Below are 16,800 nucleotides of genomic sequence, written 5' to 3' on the forward strand. Positions count from 1 at the left end.
AATTTATTCGCGTTTGAAAAAAAAGCGCAAGCTATTGCGATAGTGTGGGTGAATTGTTGACAGATAAATAAAAAAATTAGTCAATGTTTACATTCTTATAAATTAAATTGCAAAATTTATTTCAGTAATTGCAATCATGGTATATAAATGATACATTTTCCGAAAAACGTAGAAACGTACAATATATAATTCATTATTAACATGATACATTAGATGATGAAGAATGTGCTGCATTCTTATTTATTTATTACCCCATCCCCAGAGACCTTTAACCAAACCGGCCAAGCCCGTCTTTTCGCCTTTCTTATCTTGCTCCTTCAATTTATCAGACAGATCTGGAAAATCAATCATATTGAACGCCAAATCGAAGAATAACGGTTTGCAGGGGATGCTCTGCATCGGGGGCGGCAATTTACACACGTTCGGTTGCTTGGTCAACAGTGCTGGATCTTCTTGGTACTCATGTAATCGTTCCAATAGTACCTTTTTACTTTTAACTTGTTTATTATTAGAGGATGATTCCTCTTCTTGGCCTTCTTCCAGAATACTATATGCATGAGCTGCACATTGAGCTCCTTCTATAAGAGATTCTAATTTAGCCAAGTCTTCGTTCAAATTAGCAGGCAATAAACTCTTATGCTCCATTGCATCTTTAACATGTTGCAAAGATCTATGATACAAAGCCATTGCCTCGCGCCAACGATGTAAATTGGCGAGTGATTTGGCCATGTAGAAACAACGGAAAGCTCTGTAACTTTTTGTCTTTGCGTCGTGTTCGAGTAAAAATCCTTCATCATCTTGTAATTGCGATATTTCGACAAGATTGTGCAAAGCAGCCTCGTACAGACGTACGATATCCTGTGATTTTGTTTTTTCGGAATCTTCGGCTATTTTAACCAAAATTAAATTCCGCTCAAGTGTGCGGGAAAGTCGAATATACTGCAGGTACGCGAGTAACTGCTGAGGAGCTTTATCAGTATCTTTGTTCTTCAAATCACCCTTCAGTTCTTCACGAACTAAAGCAATTGCATCTTTGCAATCTATCAAATGTGCTTCCAGTATATCAATCTTGGCTTGATTACTATCTGCTTTTTCTAATGTGCCATTTAAAGATTTATCTGCCATAATTAAGGCAGCAGCTTTAGGTGGGGCACTCCCACAAGATTTACCTCTCCAAGTTATTTCTTCCGTACTAGCTTGTTTTTCTCTGGTTTGATGTATCAGAGTATCCAAATTATTCAAGATTTCTCCTCCCAATTTGCCACGCATCTGCATGAGATCATCAATGGCAGTTGTGTCACCAATATTGTATGCGCAGTACCTAAGATTGGGAGTAATTTCATCTACTCTTTGTTTATATATAAGCTGTTCATGTTCTGGAAGAGCTTTAGCCAGATTTTCATAAAGTACTTGAGCTTTTTTGAAGTTCTCCATGGCTGGAGCCCATTCTTGCAACTCAAAATTTATAGATCCTTGAATATATGCTACATATGCTTGAATTTCCAGTTTAGTTCTGGCATCGCAGTTGATACTCTAAAATAAACGTAAAATGCATAAAATGAAAAATATCACAAAAATTATCTTGTAATAGTTGCAAGAATACCTCAATGAGCTGATGCAATTCATTTGCATAACTACCAGCTTTCCTCAATCTGGAAACCAAGTGAAACCTTTTTCGAGGCTCTGTATTAGATTCTTGCCTGAGTTGCATAGCATAAGCCCAAGCTCTTTCTGCCAAAGTCAAGGGAATCTGCAGAAATTTGTCATCCGTGACCATGGCAGGAAGTACATCGCGTCTTTTGAAGTGCCGTCTATCACCTTGTGGTACTTTGAGAACTTTTCGGAGACGTCTCAAACGTCGCGAGCAATATCCTCGATATCTCTGATAATCGCCATGCCTTAAACCATGTTGTTGTTGTGCATCTCTGATTATTTTTAAAACTAGAACCGAACGAAGGATCATTGATAATTGGTTGAATACTCGACAATTGTCATAAAATTGCAATTTTCAGATAATGACAACATATGGAAAAACACAACATCGGAAGTAAGGTTAGAGTTGCCAAAAAACTTACTTTCCAGGGAATAAGTTTCTGGCACAGACAATTCCTGCTCCTGTTCAACATCACTGCTCTCCTTCGGTGCCATTGTGCACTCGCGTTAATTTTCGGCTGAGGACGTAACTCAACCACCGGCAATGACAATCGACAAGAACAGAAGTCAACAGCGAGCTTTATTGCACACCACGTAAACACGCATACACATACACGGCCGTGCTTTCACACGTTTCATCTTCTGCTAGACATTGCCGAACGACGAACACAGCGGCGCTCATTCGTTTCTTCGCAATTTGAATTTTCAGACCCTTCAAGTTGGCAAAGCATTTGGCCTGCGCGAGTGGAATGTGCCATCGTTCACGGACCGCGTGTGTTTTTCTGTCTTCGTATATACTCATTACAAATAAGAGATCTCTGCTCTCCCGCAAGAGCGACAGATAAGCCGCTTCTTTATTATTTTGATACGAATAAACGCGCGCAAGTATTACAGCCAGTCCACGGCCTTACGACCTCACTTATCAAGCACTTCGATCTCTTGCGTGCCGCTGCTGGTCGTCTGATAAATTATCCGTGTAGCTGGTATACATTTTATATTTTCTCCTTCCAAGTTTGCGGCGACTTCGCACTGGGATAAACAAAAGTCAACAATACCCGGTTTAATCATTTTTTTTATTGCATTACTTGGCAGACACGTAATCGGAGTCGACGAGAAGAATTTCGGTTAAGACAAGACCTAAACAGAGGTTAAACAAAATGTCAAATTTACTCCTGCGCCGAACCCTTTTGGGTCCCTTCAACAATTTAAAGTACATGGCACAGCTTGCAGTTATGCCTGTGAGAAATCTTAATTTACTTGAATATCAAAGTAAAGAACTTTTGAGGGATTCTGGAGTGTCAGTTCAGAATTTTGCAGTTATCGACAATGCCCAAAGTACCAACAATGCCATAAAACAATTAAGTATGTAGTTTCTGTAGTTCATTTGTTTCTGTGTAGCCCTTTTTTATTCTTATGGAGTTACTATTTTTTATGGCTTTTATTTAAAGAATGAGCTATATTTCATTTGTATATTATATATATTATATAATTATGTAGGTGCCCAAGAGTATGTAATTAAAGCTCAAGTACTAGCTGGTGGGAGAGGAAAAGGCTGGTTTGATAATGGCTTCAAAGGGGGAGTTCAAATTACTAAAGAGTAAGTATTCCCAACATAGCATATATTAGTTACAATTCAAGTATTAGAAGCTTTTAATAATTTTGCTTTTAATCAGTCCAAAGGCAGTTGGAGATTATGTTAAAAAGATGTTGGGCCATCGTTTGATAACAAAACAAACGACAAAAGATGGAATTTTAGTTCAAAAAGTTATGATTGCAGAATCTGTAGATATCATTAAAGAAACATACATTTGCATACTAATGGACAGATCTCACAATGGTCCAGTTTTAATAGCATCCCCTGCTGGAGGTATGGATATTGAAGCTGTGGCAGAAAAAACTCCTGAGCAAATCAAAACTATCCCTTTGGATATTTATTATGGCATTGATGATGAAATTGCTACAGAAGTAGCAGATTTCTTAGGATTTAAGGATGAAAAATTAAAAGCCAAAGCAGTTTCTGAATTAAAAAACTTGTGGAAATTATTTGTTGATATTGATGCATTGCAAGTAGAAATCAACCCATTAGTTGAAACTAAAGATGGACAAATTGTTGCAGTAGATGCCAAAATATCATTTGATGATAATGCAGAATTTAGGCAAAAAGATATATTTTCTTTAGAAGATACAAATGAGAAAGATCCCCGTGAAGTTGATGCTTCTAATTTTAACTTGAATTACATTGGAATGGATGGAAATATTGGTTGCTTAGGCAAGTAACTCATATTATAAAAAATATCAAGACAAATCTGAATGTCTTTTATAGTATTTCAAATTTTAATTTTATTATGTTAATCTAACAGTTAATGGAGCTGGTCTTGCAATGGCTACAATGGATATAATCAAATTACATGGTGGATCACCAGCAAACTTTTTAGATGTAGGGGGTAGTGTGAAAGAAGATCAAGTTTATCAAGCTTTCAGAATTTTAACAGAAGGTTAAAAATTAAAATTGACTTTTATTATTGAAAAATGTACTTTTTAATAATTTATTTATTTTTTTTTATTTTTAGATCCAAAGGTAAAATCTATTCTCGTTAATGTTTTTGGTGGTATCGTAAATTGTGCCACCATTGCCAATGGAATTGTATCTGCCTCTAAAAAGTTGGGATTAAACATTCCTCTTGTAGTCAGATTAGAAGGTAAGTGAACATTGAAAAAGTAATTTTTTTTGAGTTAATATTTAAATAAAAAAAACTTTTTTTTAAGGTACCAATGTTGAGCAAGCTAAAAAAATTCTAGCTGAATCTGGTTTGCCAATTCTGACGGCTGGAGATCTTGACGAAGCCGCGAAAAAAGCAGTCGACTCAATAAACAAGTGAATATCATATCCCCAATCTCCCAAAAACGACAATAAACATAGGGATCAATTAATATTATTTATTCACATGTGAATAAAAACTTTTGCAGATCGCAAAATGAAGATGATTTTAATAACATGAAGATCAAAATGTCTCAATAATACTCAAAATCATGTTCCTATTTATTTATGTATCCGACTTGAGACTGGTATATCATTTACATGATTGCATCACATGGATCATCCAATGAAAAAATCATTCTGCCATCATCAATATCACGATCAGTATCATTTCATTCATCAATCTTTTTTACCTATTGATATAAATTATCAAATTATGCGTTTACTAAAATAAGTAATGTTAATTAATTGTATAGAAAAGTACAATGTTTTTAAATAAATGTTTTTTGTTATAGAAATTAAAAACTACCATCTGGATAAGATATATCGTTCAAGTAGTGACAAACAATTTTTTTCGAAAGAACATGAAAATATAGTCCCACAGTATCGAATTACACTCTTGTTGTAAAATCGAAGAAATGATTTCTTTGAGGAAAGTTCAAGTCACAGAGAACGATGTATTTGCGTTGAAGATTTTTGTCCTTACCCCGTTTTTCCAGCGACGGTCAATGTCATCATGTACATTCACATAAATCATAAAAACGTAGCAAAAATATCTCACGGCGAACGCCTTTCAACCTCGGAAGATGAAAACTTTATTACAATACGACGCTCATAGCATAAGATTTGTATCAAGAGTCAAGTCTTCTATTCTACATTGTTTTTTTCGGCTCATGAAATAGCGACGAAGGTGACGAAAATATAATGGGCAAGGTTAATTCGACCAGTGCTAGCCGTAAGTAAATTTGAATTATATCCCCGACAGAACCACATAATATTTAAATAGTTATTGAAAAAAAAGTTAGATCTAATTACGCATCGATCGATCCTTGAGACGTAAAATTCGTACCTGCAATATAATAAGTTCTTAAGAAATCGCAATGAGACATTGCAACAGACCGTAAGCGGAAAAAGTCGCGAAAAAGAGCAAAATAATGATTCAGCAGGTGGGATGCTGGGCTCCGTACAATAATTCTAACTATACGCAGATAAACATCGAGGGAAACGGGTTGCGCAGGCACACGATCATCGTCATCAGGGTCGCGCGCGGCCGGCGCTCATTTGATTCCGATTATGGTAAGCTTCGGCCGACGACTTGCCATTATATAGAAATATGATCGCGAAAGAGAGTCCATGTCCTTATATAGGGTGCGCGCAGCGATTTTTTCCTCCTGTTCTGTCAAAACAAGCGCTACTGTGCGCAGACACAGACGAGCTGGTATAGCGCTGGTGCGTGACTTTCGTTCGCGAGAGGCTTTAGTGGGCCAGCGGGTCACGGGACATTATATAGACGACGAGGCGCGCGCGCGCGTCCGATGGGAATCGGCCTCGCGTTTACGCACAAATTTTAACAGATTTTTGGCTACTCGTGCCCAAGGTGGCATTTGCTATGCTTTTCGATTGCCGAGAGGCTTCTTTCACTGCTGCAGAAAAAGAGAGAGAGAGAGAGAGGCAGAGAGCGAGAGATGAACTACCGTGAAATGCGTAGGTGCATACAGCTGCGTAGGTGGCAATGAATCTCGCGCGTTATTTCACGATTGAGTTTTTTGAAATTTTATTGCTCGCAAGTCGGCTCGAGTTTCGTTTTATAGTTCATAAGTACTGCGGCAGCTGAACTTTATCATAAAACGACAGATTTTGAATGGATGTAATGCGACAACCAAACCTGACAAAATCAAAATAAATTTGTCGATTCAACCAAAGAACAAAATCGATAAATAAATGAAAAAAGCTGCGTCCGATCAAACGTAAACAGTATGTAAAGTTGTCGCCGCGTCGCGCTTTATTTTGGCGCGTCAGGGTTAGAAGCGTGTGTACACAGTACGTGAGCTTTGCACTGTGCTGTGTTCGTAATTAAACAAACCTCGAGCTTGGTTCACTATCGGTGTATTTTTGCCTCTTTCTCTCTCTCTCCCTCGTATAGTTTCGCAACGACGAAAAAACCAACGATTGCCGATTGTTGCATATTTATAAAGCCGCGCGCGCCTTCGTGTGTTTGTCGAAAAGTCTATTTTATTAGTATTATTACACGAGTCAGATCTGCCGTTTACGAGGTTTGAGCCAAAAATACAACACAGCGGAGAGAATCCGAGAGAAAAGTTGCAACAAAGATCTACAATATTAAGCCTTTATCCGTGTAGCCAGTAAAGCTTTTTCTATATCTTTCTCAAATGTTACGCGTATATGATAAATGGGTCACTACCATTGAGCTATTTTCTTAGCCCATCCAGTTCATCCAACTCGCGCGAGCGCGTGTTTTTGGCGCGTTAAAAGCCAATTCACGGACTCGAGTCGAGGCACTCTCTCCTCTCTCCCTCTCTCATTCCGTTTCCCATAGACACACGTACGAGCCGCGCGCAGGACAATAGTTTTTTCGGACGGCTCGGGTGGAATCGCTGACTGGCGCGGACAAAAAGCAGAGCTAATGCTCGCTGCTGTAATGCATTATTTATATATGTTGTATCGGGAGAAAGAGAGAGTAAGAGAGAGAGAGAGAAAGAGACCGCATGGGCGCTCGTGAGATCTGCGACATCTGGATGAATATATGTATATGTGTATCTTTGCGAATACTCACCGGTGCCTCCTCGGGGGCGAGTAGCCGCTGCCGTCGAAAGAACGAAAGAGAGAGCGAGCGAGCGAGCGAGAGAGAGAAAGAACGCACGCGAGAAAGAGAGAAAGAGCGAGCGAAACTATTCTTGGAGAACGCGCGGAGAGCCGAGCCGACGCTGCTGCTCGCTTCTCTCAGAGTTGTATTCGCCTTCGCTGAGGCGACATCATCAGCAAAACCGAATTATTACCGAGCGGCTGGTAAATACTTGAACGCCATACCTTTACCCCGAGGCAAGTTTTCTGCGATAGCAGTAGCAATAATAAAAGTAATAACTCATAGTGGTTCGGTAAAGTGCGCGACTCCAATCTCTAATACCGAGTGTACGAAGGTGTGCGTGTGTGAATGTGTGCTCGTATGCATGGGAAGACGACAACGACCAAGACGACTGCTCAGTGTTTTCACAGTTTTACCTTGCTCTCTTTTGCCTCGAAAAGATATTTAAAAACGTGAAGCATAGCTCTGGATTGACAACGAGTCTGCGGCCTATACGGGAGCTTGCGAGCTTTTTCACGCTGCTGCTACTGCTTATCGTAATCTCTCTATGTTGCCGGCGAGCCCGCTGCAGTCATGTATATAGTCCGGTGCCTCGAGCGGCGATCCTCTCGATGCAATTTACCAGCTGAGACGTTGAGAAACTGCTTGCAGAATATTTTTGCTCGCTCAACGTTCAAAGTTATGAAATTATCGCGTTGTTTTTTGGCACTTTTCGCTGCCGTCTCCGCTGCTAAGTCGACGAATTCTGTTTACGACACGCTTCTTTGACAAAGTTTTCTACTTGTCTGCCAAAGCTCCAAGTTATGTTTCGACATTCTCAGTTACCCTGGAAAAAAAATAAAGACGCCACTGCAGCTGCACACGGTGTTGCTTTAGCGCTTCGATAAAAGTGACAATTTAACCGCTAGTTGTATACATAAATAGTAAAATTCGTATACAGGCTCCATCTCTTCTTTGTATATGCAATCTCGCGTTTCGTTTCGTTGGCATTTTATTTATACATCGTAGGTGTAAAAGTCGTATAAAACCGCGGAACGGTCGTGTATATTGCACACTTCAATCTTGAATTTGATGCAAGTGAGCCCGAGCTATAAAGCTCTTGCTGCGCTTCGTTATAAGATTCTCGAGAGAGAAAAAAAGCTCACGGTAGCTCGTAAATTGCAAGTTCACGCTGAATTATAATAAAGTTAAGTGAGCGTTTTATTTTCATCCGGAAAATTAATTAGCGTCATAATTGGCAGGATGCCAATAATGACTTATGCATTTCGTTAACTCGTTACAGTTGCAAGCAATTGATTCAGGCTTTATTTTCGTAATTATACAAACCGCGAGGTTGAACTTGAAAATTTATCGGGTCTGAAGTGGTCGGTGAAATATGTAACGTTTAAATTTTGTTAATTAATTAAGGCAAAGCAGAAGGAGGTCTCGTTGCCGTGTGCCCGTCGCGATTTTTTTCTTCTTCGTCAAAGGATTATTATTAGAAGCGGAAATTGTGCGGAAATTTTCCAAAAATAAAAATAAGCGAGAGAAGAAGCCGCGAGGCGCCGCTTTAATATCGAATTACACAGACGTATATGCGCGGGGTACGCGAGCGCAAAATTCGTCGGTCTTAAAATAAGCGCAAAACATATCGACGCGAGGCATTCGGAAGTGAGGCTCCCGATCGATTGCGCAAACTTGCCAAAACAAGTCGCGCACGGTGTAATTTCAATATTTTGCGCTAAGCTTTCGAGCTTGTTATGAATTCTCTCTTTCTTGCGATGAGCAATATACCAACGAATGACAGAATAGCTCGAATTAAGACGCTATAAGCGCGAAGCAAGCTCGGACGTAGAAGCGATGGTGCATCAGACGTCTATTTTTATTTTTTTCCCCCCCGCGCACAATGCCGAGATTCTATGTTATCTTTGACTAATCGACTCACTCTTCTGGAGTGCAGGAATCATTGCGAAACTCACCTTGGGGACTCGATCACAATAAAAGCACGTATAACACAATGTCGTGGCGACGCGCGCGAAATCCAAACAAATCGGCCAACGAAAATATACAACGCGGGGACAGTGCGATGTTTATGTCCCAGTCGAGTCCAGTCGAGCACGCCGTAATGAGTTATTCTTATTTTTTGTCATCAGATCAGCATCGAGGAGCAACAACGCCTGTACAGGGGGCAACCGAAGAGCTCGAGAAGCAGCAGCAGCAGCAGAACCGGCGCCCACTCGATCATCATCGTACCACGCACATACACGCACGTGTGCCGAGCCGAGAGCCTGGCGCGAATCGCTGTGCAAAATAGAAACGCGGGCAGATAGGAGCAGCAGTCGGAGTCGGTGCGCGCTCCGGTGAACTGAGGAGCAAGTGAGTGAGAGAGAGCGAGAGAGAAGAGCTGCGCGCGCCGCCGGTGTCGTTTCGCCACCCACTTTGAAAGCCGCAACGCAACAAGGACAAAAGTATCCGTAGTAATCCGTGTCGGTGTGTGTATTTGCTCGGCTGTGCGTGCGCTTGTGTGTGTAGATTCAAACGTGCGCTGCGCAGGACCCAGCGCAAGGCAGCAGCAGCAGCTAGCCCCTAGCGTGTAGGCAAGAAGAGGAGAGAAAAGGCTTAAGCCAGAGGCGCACGGACACACACATACTAGGACGAGAGGAAACTGCGAAGCGATTCAAAATGAATGAATACGGGCATCATCACACAGTCGCGCCTGGCGAGGAAACCGACATGGTCGAGCGCGAGCTCGCCGAGGACGCCGAATGGAAGCGTATCCAGCAAAACACCTTTACGCGCTGGGCCAACGAGCACCTCAAGTGCGCCAACAACTTCATCTACGACCTCGAGACCGACCTATCGGACGGCCTCAAGCTCATCCAGCTGATCGAGGTGCTGGCCCAGAAGCGCCTGCCCAAGCACAACAAGAAGCCGACCTTCCGCTCGCAGAAGCTCGAGAACGTCTCGGTCGCCCTCAAGTTCCTCCAGAATCAGGGAATTCGCATTGTCAACATTGGTACGTAGCTCCTCTATTAGAACCGTATTATTAATCGGCGATGCTACTTCATGTAAACAAGCTCCGAGCGCGATGCATACGAACGGATTTGCCAAACTACCTGCTGCGCGCACCCCGTGCATATAATTACATGCGTGCGCTCGTTCATGTGTCTTCAGCAACAGATGATTTCAATAAAGCGCTTCTATATATGCATGCGTTCGCCACCCTCCCACTTTAGCGACTTTATGATCCTTTCGATTTTTCTGACAAACTTCGAGTTTCGTTGGAAAAAGTGATTTCCGTATAATAGCCCAGCTTTTCTCGCCCTTGGCTATCGTGTAATGCCTGCTGACTATTTCGCCCACGTTGAACAATGATAAAAAACACGTATCCTCCTGCTCTCCAGTTAATTGAATTAAGCACGAGTGTCACTCGTACATACACAGTTAACGGGCAGCTTACGTTCGGGGAGCAATTATTGCGATCGAATTCAGTCCGATATATACACGAGTGCCGAGGCGTGTCCGCCACCGACGCCGTGTTGCCGCCGCGTGTTGAGCAATTAGCGAGCCAAAAATTTGATTAAAGTGCCGAATATGTATGTACAAGTGAGCAGGCACTCGTCGTAAACATGTGCTTCGTGACACGCTCCAATGGGCATTGCTCCGATATACACGGTATTATCGCAACTTTACAGCGACGCATTGAAAAAATGTATTACATCGGCGGAGGATCAATTAGCTTCATTACACATACGTACACGCGCTCGATGACTTAGTAGGTCAGTTTCGCGCTTATGATTTTTACACGCACGATCTCTCGCTCTCCTTTAACCGAGGTGTATATAACATAGCTGCGTCGCTTATTAAATCACCGATTGAATACGATCGCATAATATACGTATCGTGCGTATAGGCGTGCGTAAACGAGTCTCTCTCGCGGCTCTTTGTTTTGTTTAGATTAGCAGCTGATCGCCTTGTAACCGAGAGAGCCAAGTAGTCTCCAACTCGCGCTCGCGTAGTCTTTATGTAATTTTTCAGATAAGCTCGCGCGCGATACCCGTATAAGGACATTAATGCTGTTTATAATCGAGTGCAGCGCGCATGAACCGTTTTGTCAAGCTCGCTCGGCGAGAGAAAAACTTTAAACATCTCGACTGGTTTTTTCTTTTACTTTTCATTTGTTTTTGCAAAGCGTGCGGCATGCAGTCGACTAACGCGACTCTCGTCGGGTCGTATGGGTGTGACGTATCTTGACCGAAGCATTAACTATCGCAGTCTCGACGAAGCTATAGCCACGTACTTTTCAAGCGAAAAAGAAAAAAAAACTGTCCTCTTTAAGTCACATTACTAACCCAGAAATGCTTAATCAATCGCTTATCGTTTTGATTCAAGCGCTGTAAACTAAACGTTTTGAAAAAAAAGTATCAATCGAGGCGCCGTTGTTCTTTAAAAAGCGATAAAAATATTTTTTCCTTATTTTTATCGAAAAACATCGCATAAATCGCATCCGTAATCGAATTAGTTGCTCGTTCGGCGCATCTCTATTCCGGATCGACGTGTTTTGCGAATAATATCTCGGCGAATTATATGAGTAATCATCGGTGCTCAGCGAAGCTACCCGTATAGTGCATAGCCCGCGCATATATACGTACAGGAGCTTTTACCTGCGGCATTAGCGTCTAATAGGCCACTGGTGGCCCGATAATTCGGTCAATCCGGTGCAACGCACGGAGGTCGATCGAGTTTCAAGATCGCAAGGTTGGGCGCCGGCCACACGTACACATACACACGCAGGCTTACACACGCACACGGCCAGGCCGCAAAAGTGCGCGGAAAACTCGCACACGTATGTTTATTATACATATAGATATATACAGAGCAAAAGAGAGAGAGAGAGAGAGGATTTCTATGGACGGGTGGGTGGGTAACATCGCACGCAGCTGCCGCAGCATAGCACACAGAGCGGCAGCAGTAGCAGTAGCACGGGGGGTCATGACCTATATTGGCCGCCGTGTATAAAATGCAGTATACGGAAGAGAGAGAGGGAGCATTGCTCCGATCGATGCGCTTTGGCCCGGGCGTCGCCGGCGTTTTAACCCCTTTTCCGTGCACGCACACGCCCTTGTTAAGTGCTCCTCTCTGCCTCTCATCCTCCTCTGTGTCTCTGTCTCTCTTTTCGGCGGTGCAAACGTGCGTAGGTACTGCACTCGCCTGTGGACTCGTGGGGCCTGTAACTATACATCGACTCAAACGAAAAAACTTTTACACGCGAAACAAAGTAAAATGCGAAGATACGAGATGAAATGAAAAAATTTCTCGTTGCACAGGTAGTGCATGGGAACTGAGACGGAAGACGTGCCGAGGACGCCTGCGCGTTTTCCCCATAAAGATCGCAGCCTCTACGTAGTTGGGTGTATTATTAGTATAGGGCGATGTTATTGCACGTGCTGCAGTCGCTCTCTTGGGCGCTCGCTAAGTCTCGCTCGAGAAACAGAGAAAGCGAATGGCCACTTGTTGACAGCGCGACGAGCCTCATCGACCGCCGCGAGTAGGCGCGCTACTTTTAAATTGCCTCCAAAGTCGACTTTTGACCCGAAATGTTATGTACTATAAATATTTGGTGCTATCATAAGTGCATCAGGAACAAGTGCACGTTGATAGCGCACTTCCTCCGCGACGAGAATCGATGGATCAACGTAATTGTAAAATTATTAAAATAAAATCACTCGAAAACGTATCAATTGACCTGCCCAATCGTGTATGTACTTTGCAAAGCCTGTGTGTACAGCTGGTGCGCGCGTACGAATTCTTATCGCTCGAAAATGCTAATTCGCTGCCATCTCTCTCTCTTCTTTTTTTTTGCGGTTTCGCGTGGCTTTGCTCGTTCGAGCTCGAGGCTCTCGTCGCTATCTGCCGGCGCTACGAGAGATGTATCTGACGTCACCGTCTAAACTTGCCTGCAGCGCACACGGCTCACACATTCAATGCCGACTTCATCTAGGACGCGCAAATCACTATTCTTTCTCTCTCGAGACAGTGGTTTCCTATGTAAAACGAGAATGAAACAACAAAACAACAGACCCGCTTTGTTTTTTCACTCTCGATCTTGTCGGTGCATCAATCTCGAGAAGTATAAATATTTTATAGCTGCTATTTAGCTCGAGTTATGAACGATCGTAGAGAAATCATTATTTCGATAAGAGAAGCGAGTACATCGAATGGCAGCAGCCGCTTCCGAGATGTATCGCGTATACACGCAGAGTCCGCGAATTAATTGCATTAATGCCAAGGTTCATAATAAAATGATGCAGAAATGCAATAGATCGATGAGTCACGTTCGTATCTGCAGAATGACATGTGTGCGCCAAAAAATTGAGTCGTTTTTGACATACACACCTGTCGTGTGGTGTGTACACAAAAAATGCCAAGCGTCGCGTGTACGAGTAATTAGCGCAAAGCTTTCGGACGTGTCTATATATATTGCGACGTTGCAGCGCACAATAGTCGATAGTCGATAGAGTTGGCCCATATATACAATACAACAGCAGCAGGACAACGGGCCATTCAACGTCGTATTATTTAAACGCTTGCGTTTGCGCTTTCTATTGTGCGCTGAAACTGTATATTCCCTACAAATACAATTTGGAATCTCTACTTCTTTTTTTAATTAACAATATCTTACTTATGATAAATGAATTTTGAGTCCCCCGTCTTTCATCCAAAAGAAATATGTCTCGAACAAAAATTGCTTTACAACAGATGCTTCAAGGACATCTTTTGACTTCTTTTTTAAAGTTATTACCAATGTCATTAAAACTTATCAGCTATTATGTACAAATGTCGATTTCCTTTGAGAATCATCTTGAAATATGACTTTCAGATTCATATATATTTTGATGCTTTTTTCTTTTATCCGATTTCAAAGCTCTTCTGTTACGTAAAAAGATAGAAATTTAATTAAAATTATATACTCCGGTCGAACCATTGAAAATCATCGGTCGGTACTTGTGATACTTATTATAGAACAAAGTTTACGTTATATTACTCAAGGTACGTTGCATCCAATCAATTGGTATGGCATTACGATGTGGGAAGTGCACAAACAGAACAGCGGCGGGTGACGCGTGGCTCGCCTATTTGCGTCAAAATGTATCGACGATCCATAAATAGGCAATGCAATTTTACGATCGTGATACATATATATCTAGTTTACTTTGAGAAGGAAAAAAAATTGTTTCTCATAATCGACAAACGTGCGTCGAAATGAACTCGCTCCCGAGGTTGATTAGCTTCGTCTATAAAAGCAAAGTTCATGAGAGTTTTCGACGGCGCGCGGTATACAATTACCTGCTGCAGCAGCAGCGGCAGCGTTGCAGGGGCTCCGTGACCGACATACACAAAGACGGCGCAGACGTTCTTCGCTTACGAATTCCGAATGAAAAATCAAACTTTGACTCATCACGAGCAATTGGCGGGTGTACGCTGCACAAATATAGGTATACGCGTCTTATTTCGTATGCGGTTTTCGACGCAAACCCGCGCAAGACGGATGAGCTTTTCCGTCGATATTTTTCGAGAGGAGGCCGATATTAAGCGCGTGCGAAGATTTTCCAATAATACGCCCGGCGCACGTCGCGTCTTTTCCGGATTTTCCATGAATTATTAAAAAAACATCGTCTTCGTCTGGATATGACTTTGAGAGGGAGTGAATCACCGTGAGAAATCCATCCAAGGGAGTTGGAGTAGCTCGAATAACTTTGCGCGTACAATGAGAGCCCGTTTATCGCTCCGAGCTTTGACACACGTCGCTTATAAGTTTTCGCGAGCGCGCGCCCAGAAATAGCTCAGCTTTTTCATTGACGCATCTTTATGTTTTCCACCAAAGATCGAGCTAATTATAGATTGATATTCCCCGTTCGAGAGAGTTCGCCGATGAAAAAGAGCATCTCTCGAGCGTAAACATTGTTGGCATCGAGTCGTCGAAAAATTGACGATACACGAGCATAAAGTAAACAAGAGAACGCGCGTACCTACCTATATTATGCTGCACAATGACTCGCGCGGACGGAGTAAAGTTCTAAAATTGCCAAGAGTCAAGTGTGTATATAATACAAAAGAAGAAGAGCCCGCGTATATGCGAGCACACCTGAAGTATCCCAATCCCAAGGTAGCTGTGCTCTGTGTCTCTTCCCCATGGGCGTGTGCGAGAGAATACATTAAGTCCGGAGTGGCTCGAATGCCTTGAAAGGATTTTGCACTGCGCCTCGTATAATTTGCTTACGTATATACTATGTTGGAGGCAACATATAGCTGAAAATCATCTGCCATGAACACCTATATTAGAGAAAAAGTTATTACTCTTTGGAAGAAAATAAAATTGATAATTTATGAATACGAGCATAGTCCTTGAAAATGGAAATATTTTACGCTTGAAAAATTTAATTGAAAAATTAGCTTTGAGCTCGGAATTCTTCACGAAAAAAACTTCATTTCAGATTCAACCGATATCGTCGACAGCAAGCTCAAGCTCATTCTCGGTCTAATCTGGACGCTCATCTTGCACTATGCCATCTCTATGCCAATGTGGGAGTTTGACGACGGCGAGGGCCCCGACAAGGGCACCACCCCCAAGCAGCGCCTGCTCAACTGGATCAAAGCCAAAGTGCCGGAAATACCGATTCACAACTTCACGTCCGACTGGAACGACGGTCGGGCTGTCGGTGCCCTGGTCGACGCCATCGCCCCTGGTCTCTGCCCCGACTGGAAGAGCTGGGATCCCAAGGATGCCGCGCAAAACGCCGCCGAAGCGATGGGCCTGGCCGACGACTGGCTCAATATTCCTCAGGTACGGTGGATATCCACGACGTCGAGAAAAACAGTGAAAATTTGACACTGTTGTTTTTTTCATTGTATTAATGAGTCACGCGCTTGATTAGTAGCGCGAAAAAAATCAGGCGCGGCTTATTCATCGATGACGCGTGACTGGTGCAACCGCCTTCGTTTGTGATGAGAAAAAAATGCATTTGCTAAATTTCAGCTCATTAAACCAGAAGAGATGGTCAATCCCAACGTCGACGAGATGTCTATGATGACGTATCTGTCGCAGTACCCCAACGCCAAATTGAAGTCTGGCGCTCCTCTCCGTCCACGAACCAATCCCAACAGGTAATTTCGAGCCGCGAGTTCATTATCGAATCTTTGTACCAAAGTACTTGAAAATTATTTCTCATGCAATGGTTTGATATAATAAATTATCGTGTTATTTCATGCCACGTTTATGCAGCGTGCCTCCACCGCGGTAAGTTCACTTTAGATAGACAACTCTGCAAAACAACAAACACAATAAAGCTACTGAAATAATACTACATAATTTATTACTACATATTTAAAAGCACGTAAAAAACACTCAGGAAAAGTTGTAGTTTTATTTTAATGAGTTCGAGTTTTACGATTAATAGCATCGACGTACGAATTTTGAGCTGCTGCGCTACAGGCTTTTAGTATTTTATTTTTATTTATGCATCATAGTGCCTCTGTGTCACGTAATTTGGAATCGTTAATTTAGTTGTATCATGTACATATTTAT

General features: G+C 42.3%; 3 protein-coding genes across 6 annotated transcripts in view; 2 read left to right on the forward strand and 1 right to left on the reverse strand.

Moving 5' to 3' along the window:
• Positions 1 to 86: 86 nt before the first annotated feature.
• On the reverse strand, positions 87 to 2,260 carry LOC106648258 (signal recognition particle subunit SRP68). The gene is made up of 3 exons (XM_014365003.2): positions 2,076 to 2,260; positions 1,604 to 1,941; positions 87 to 1,533 (listed from the first exon to the last, which is right to left on the reverse strand). The coding sequence occupies exons 1-3, from the start codon at positions 2,146 to 2,148 to the stop codon at positions 241 to 243; spliced, it is 1,704 nt and encodes a 567-aa protein (XP_014220489.1). The 5' UTR covers positions 2,149 to 2,260; the 3' UTR covers positions 87 to 240.
• A 149-nt stretch (positions 2,261 to 2,409) lies between these two features.
• On the forward strand, positions 2,410 to 4,936 carry LOC106648251 (succinate--CoA ligase [GDP-forming] subunit beta, mitochondrial). Of its 2 annotated transcripts, XM_014364991.2 has the most exons (8): positions 2,410 to 2,636; positions 2,746 to 3,015; positions 3,151 to 3,250; positions 3,327 to 3,922; positions 4,014 to 4,148; positions 4,224 to 4,352; positions 4,420 to 4,528; positions 4,621 to 4,936. In XM_014364991.2, exons 2-8 carry the CDS (start codon positions 2,811 to 2,813, stop codon positions 4,670 to 4,672), a joined length of 1,326 nt encoding a protein of 441 aa, XP_014220477.1. In that variant the 5' UTR covers positions 2,410 to 2,636; positions 2,746 to 2,810; the 3' UTR covers positions 4,673 to 4,936. The 2 variants fall into 2 exon arrangements, with proteins under 2 accessions (XP_014220477.1, XP_023314402.1); XM_023458634.1 differs by lacking the exon at positions 2,410 to 2,636 and having other exon boundaries at positions 2,645 to 3,015.
• A 4,433-nt stretch (positions 4,937 to 9,369) lies between these two features.
• The window catches only part of LOC106648353 (filamin-A), a 30,926-nt gene continuing 23,495 nt past the window's right edge, over positions 9,370 to 16,800 (forward strand). For 2 of the 3 annotated variants that reach the window (XM_014365192.2, XM_014365189.2), the window contains exons 1-4: positions 9,370 to 10,230; positions 15,710 to 16,059; positions 16,252 to 16,379; positions 16,498 to 16,512. In XM_014365192.2, coding sequence (XP_014220678.1) covers positions 9,897 to 10,230; positions 15,710 to 16,059; positions 16,252 to 16,379; positions 16,498 to 16,512 — 827 coding nt within the window. In that variant the 5' untranslated portion in view covers positions 9,370 to 9,896. The remainder of the gene's footprint in view (positions 10,231 to 15,709; positions 16,060 to 16,251; positions 16,380 to 16,497; positions 16,513 to 16,800) is intronic. The other variant, XM_014365190.2, reaches the window with a different exon arrangement.

Source organism: Trichogramma pretiosum, unplaced genomic scaffold (assembly GCF_000599845.2).
Source record: "Trichogramma pretiosum strain Unisexual culture from Peru unplaced genomic scaffold, Tpre_2.0 scaffold24, whole genome shotgun sequence".
Classification (NCBI taxonomy): Eukaryota; Metazoa; Arthropoda; class Insecta; order Hymenoptera; family Trichogrammatidae; genus Trichogramma; species Trichogramma pretiosum.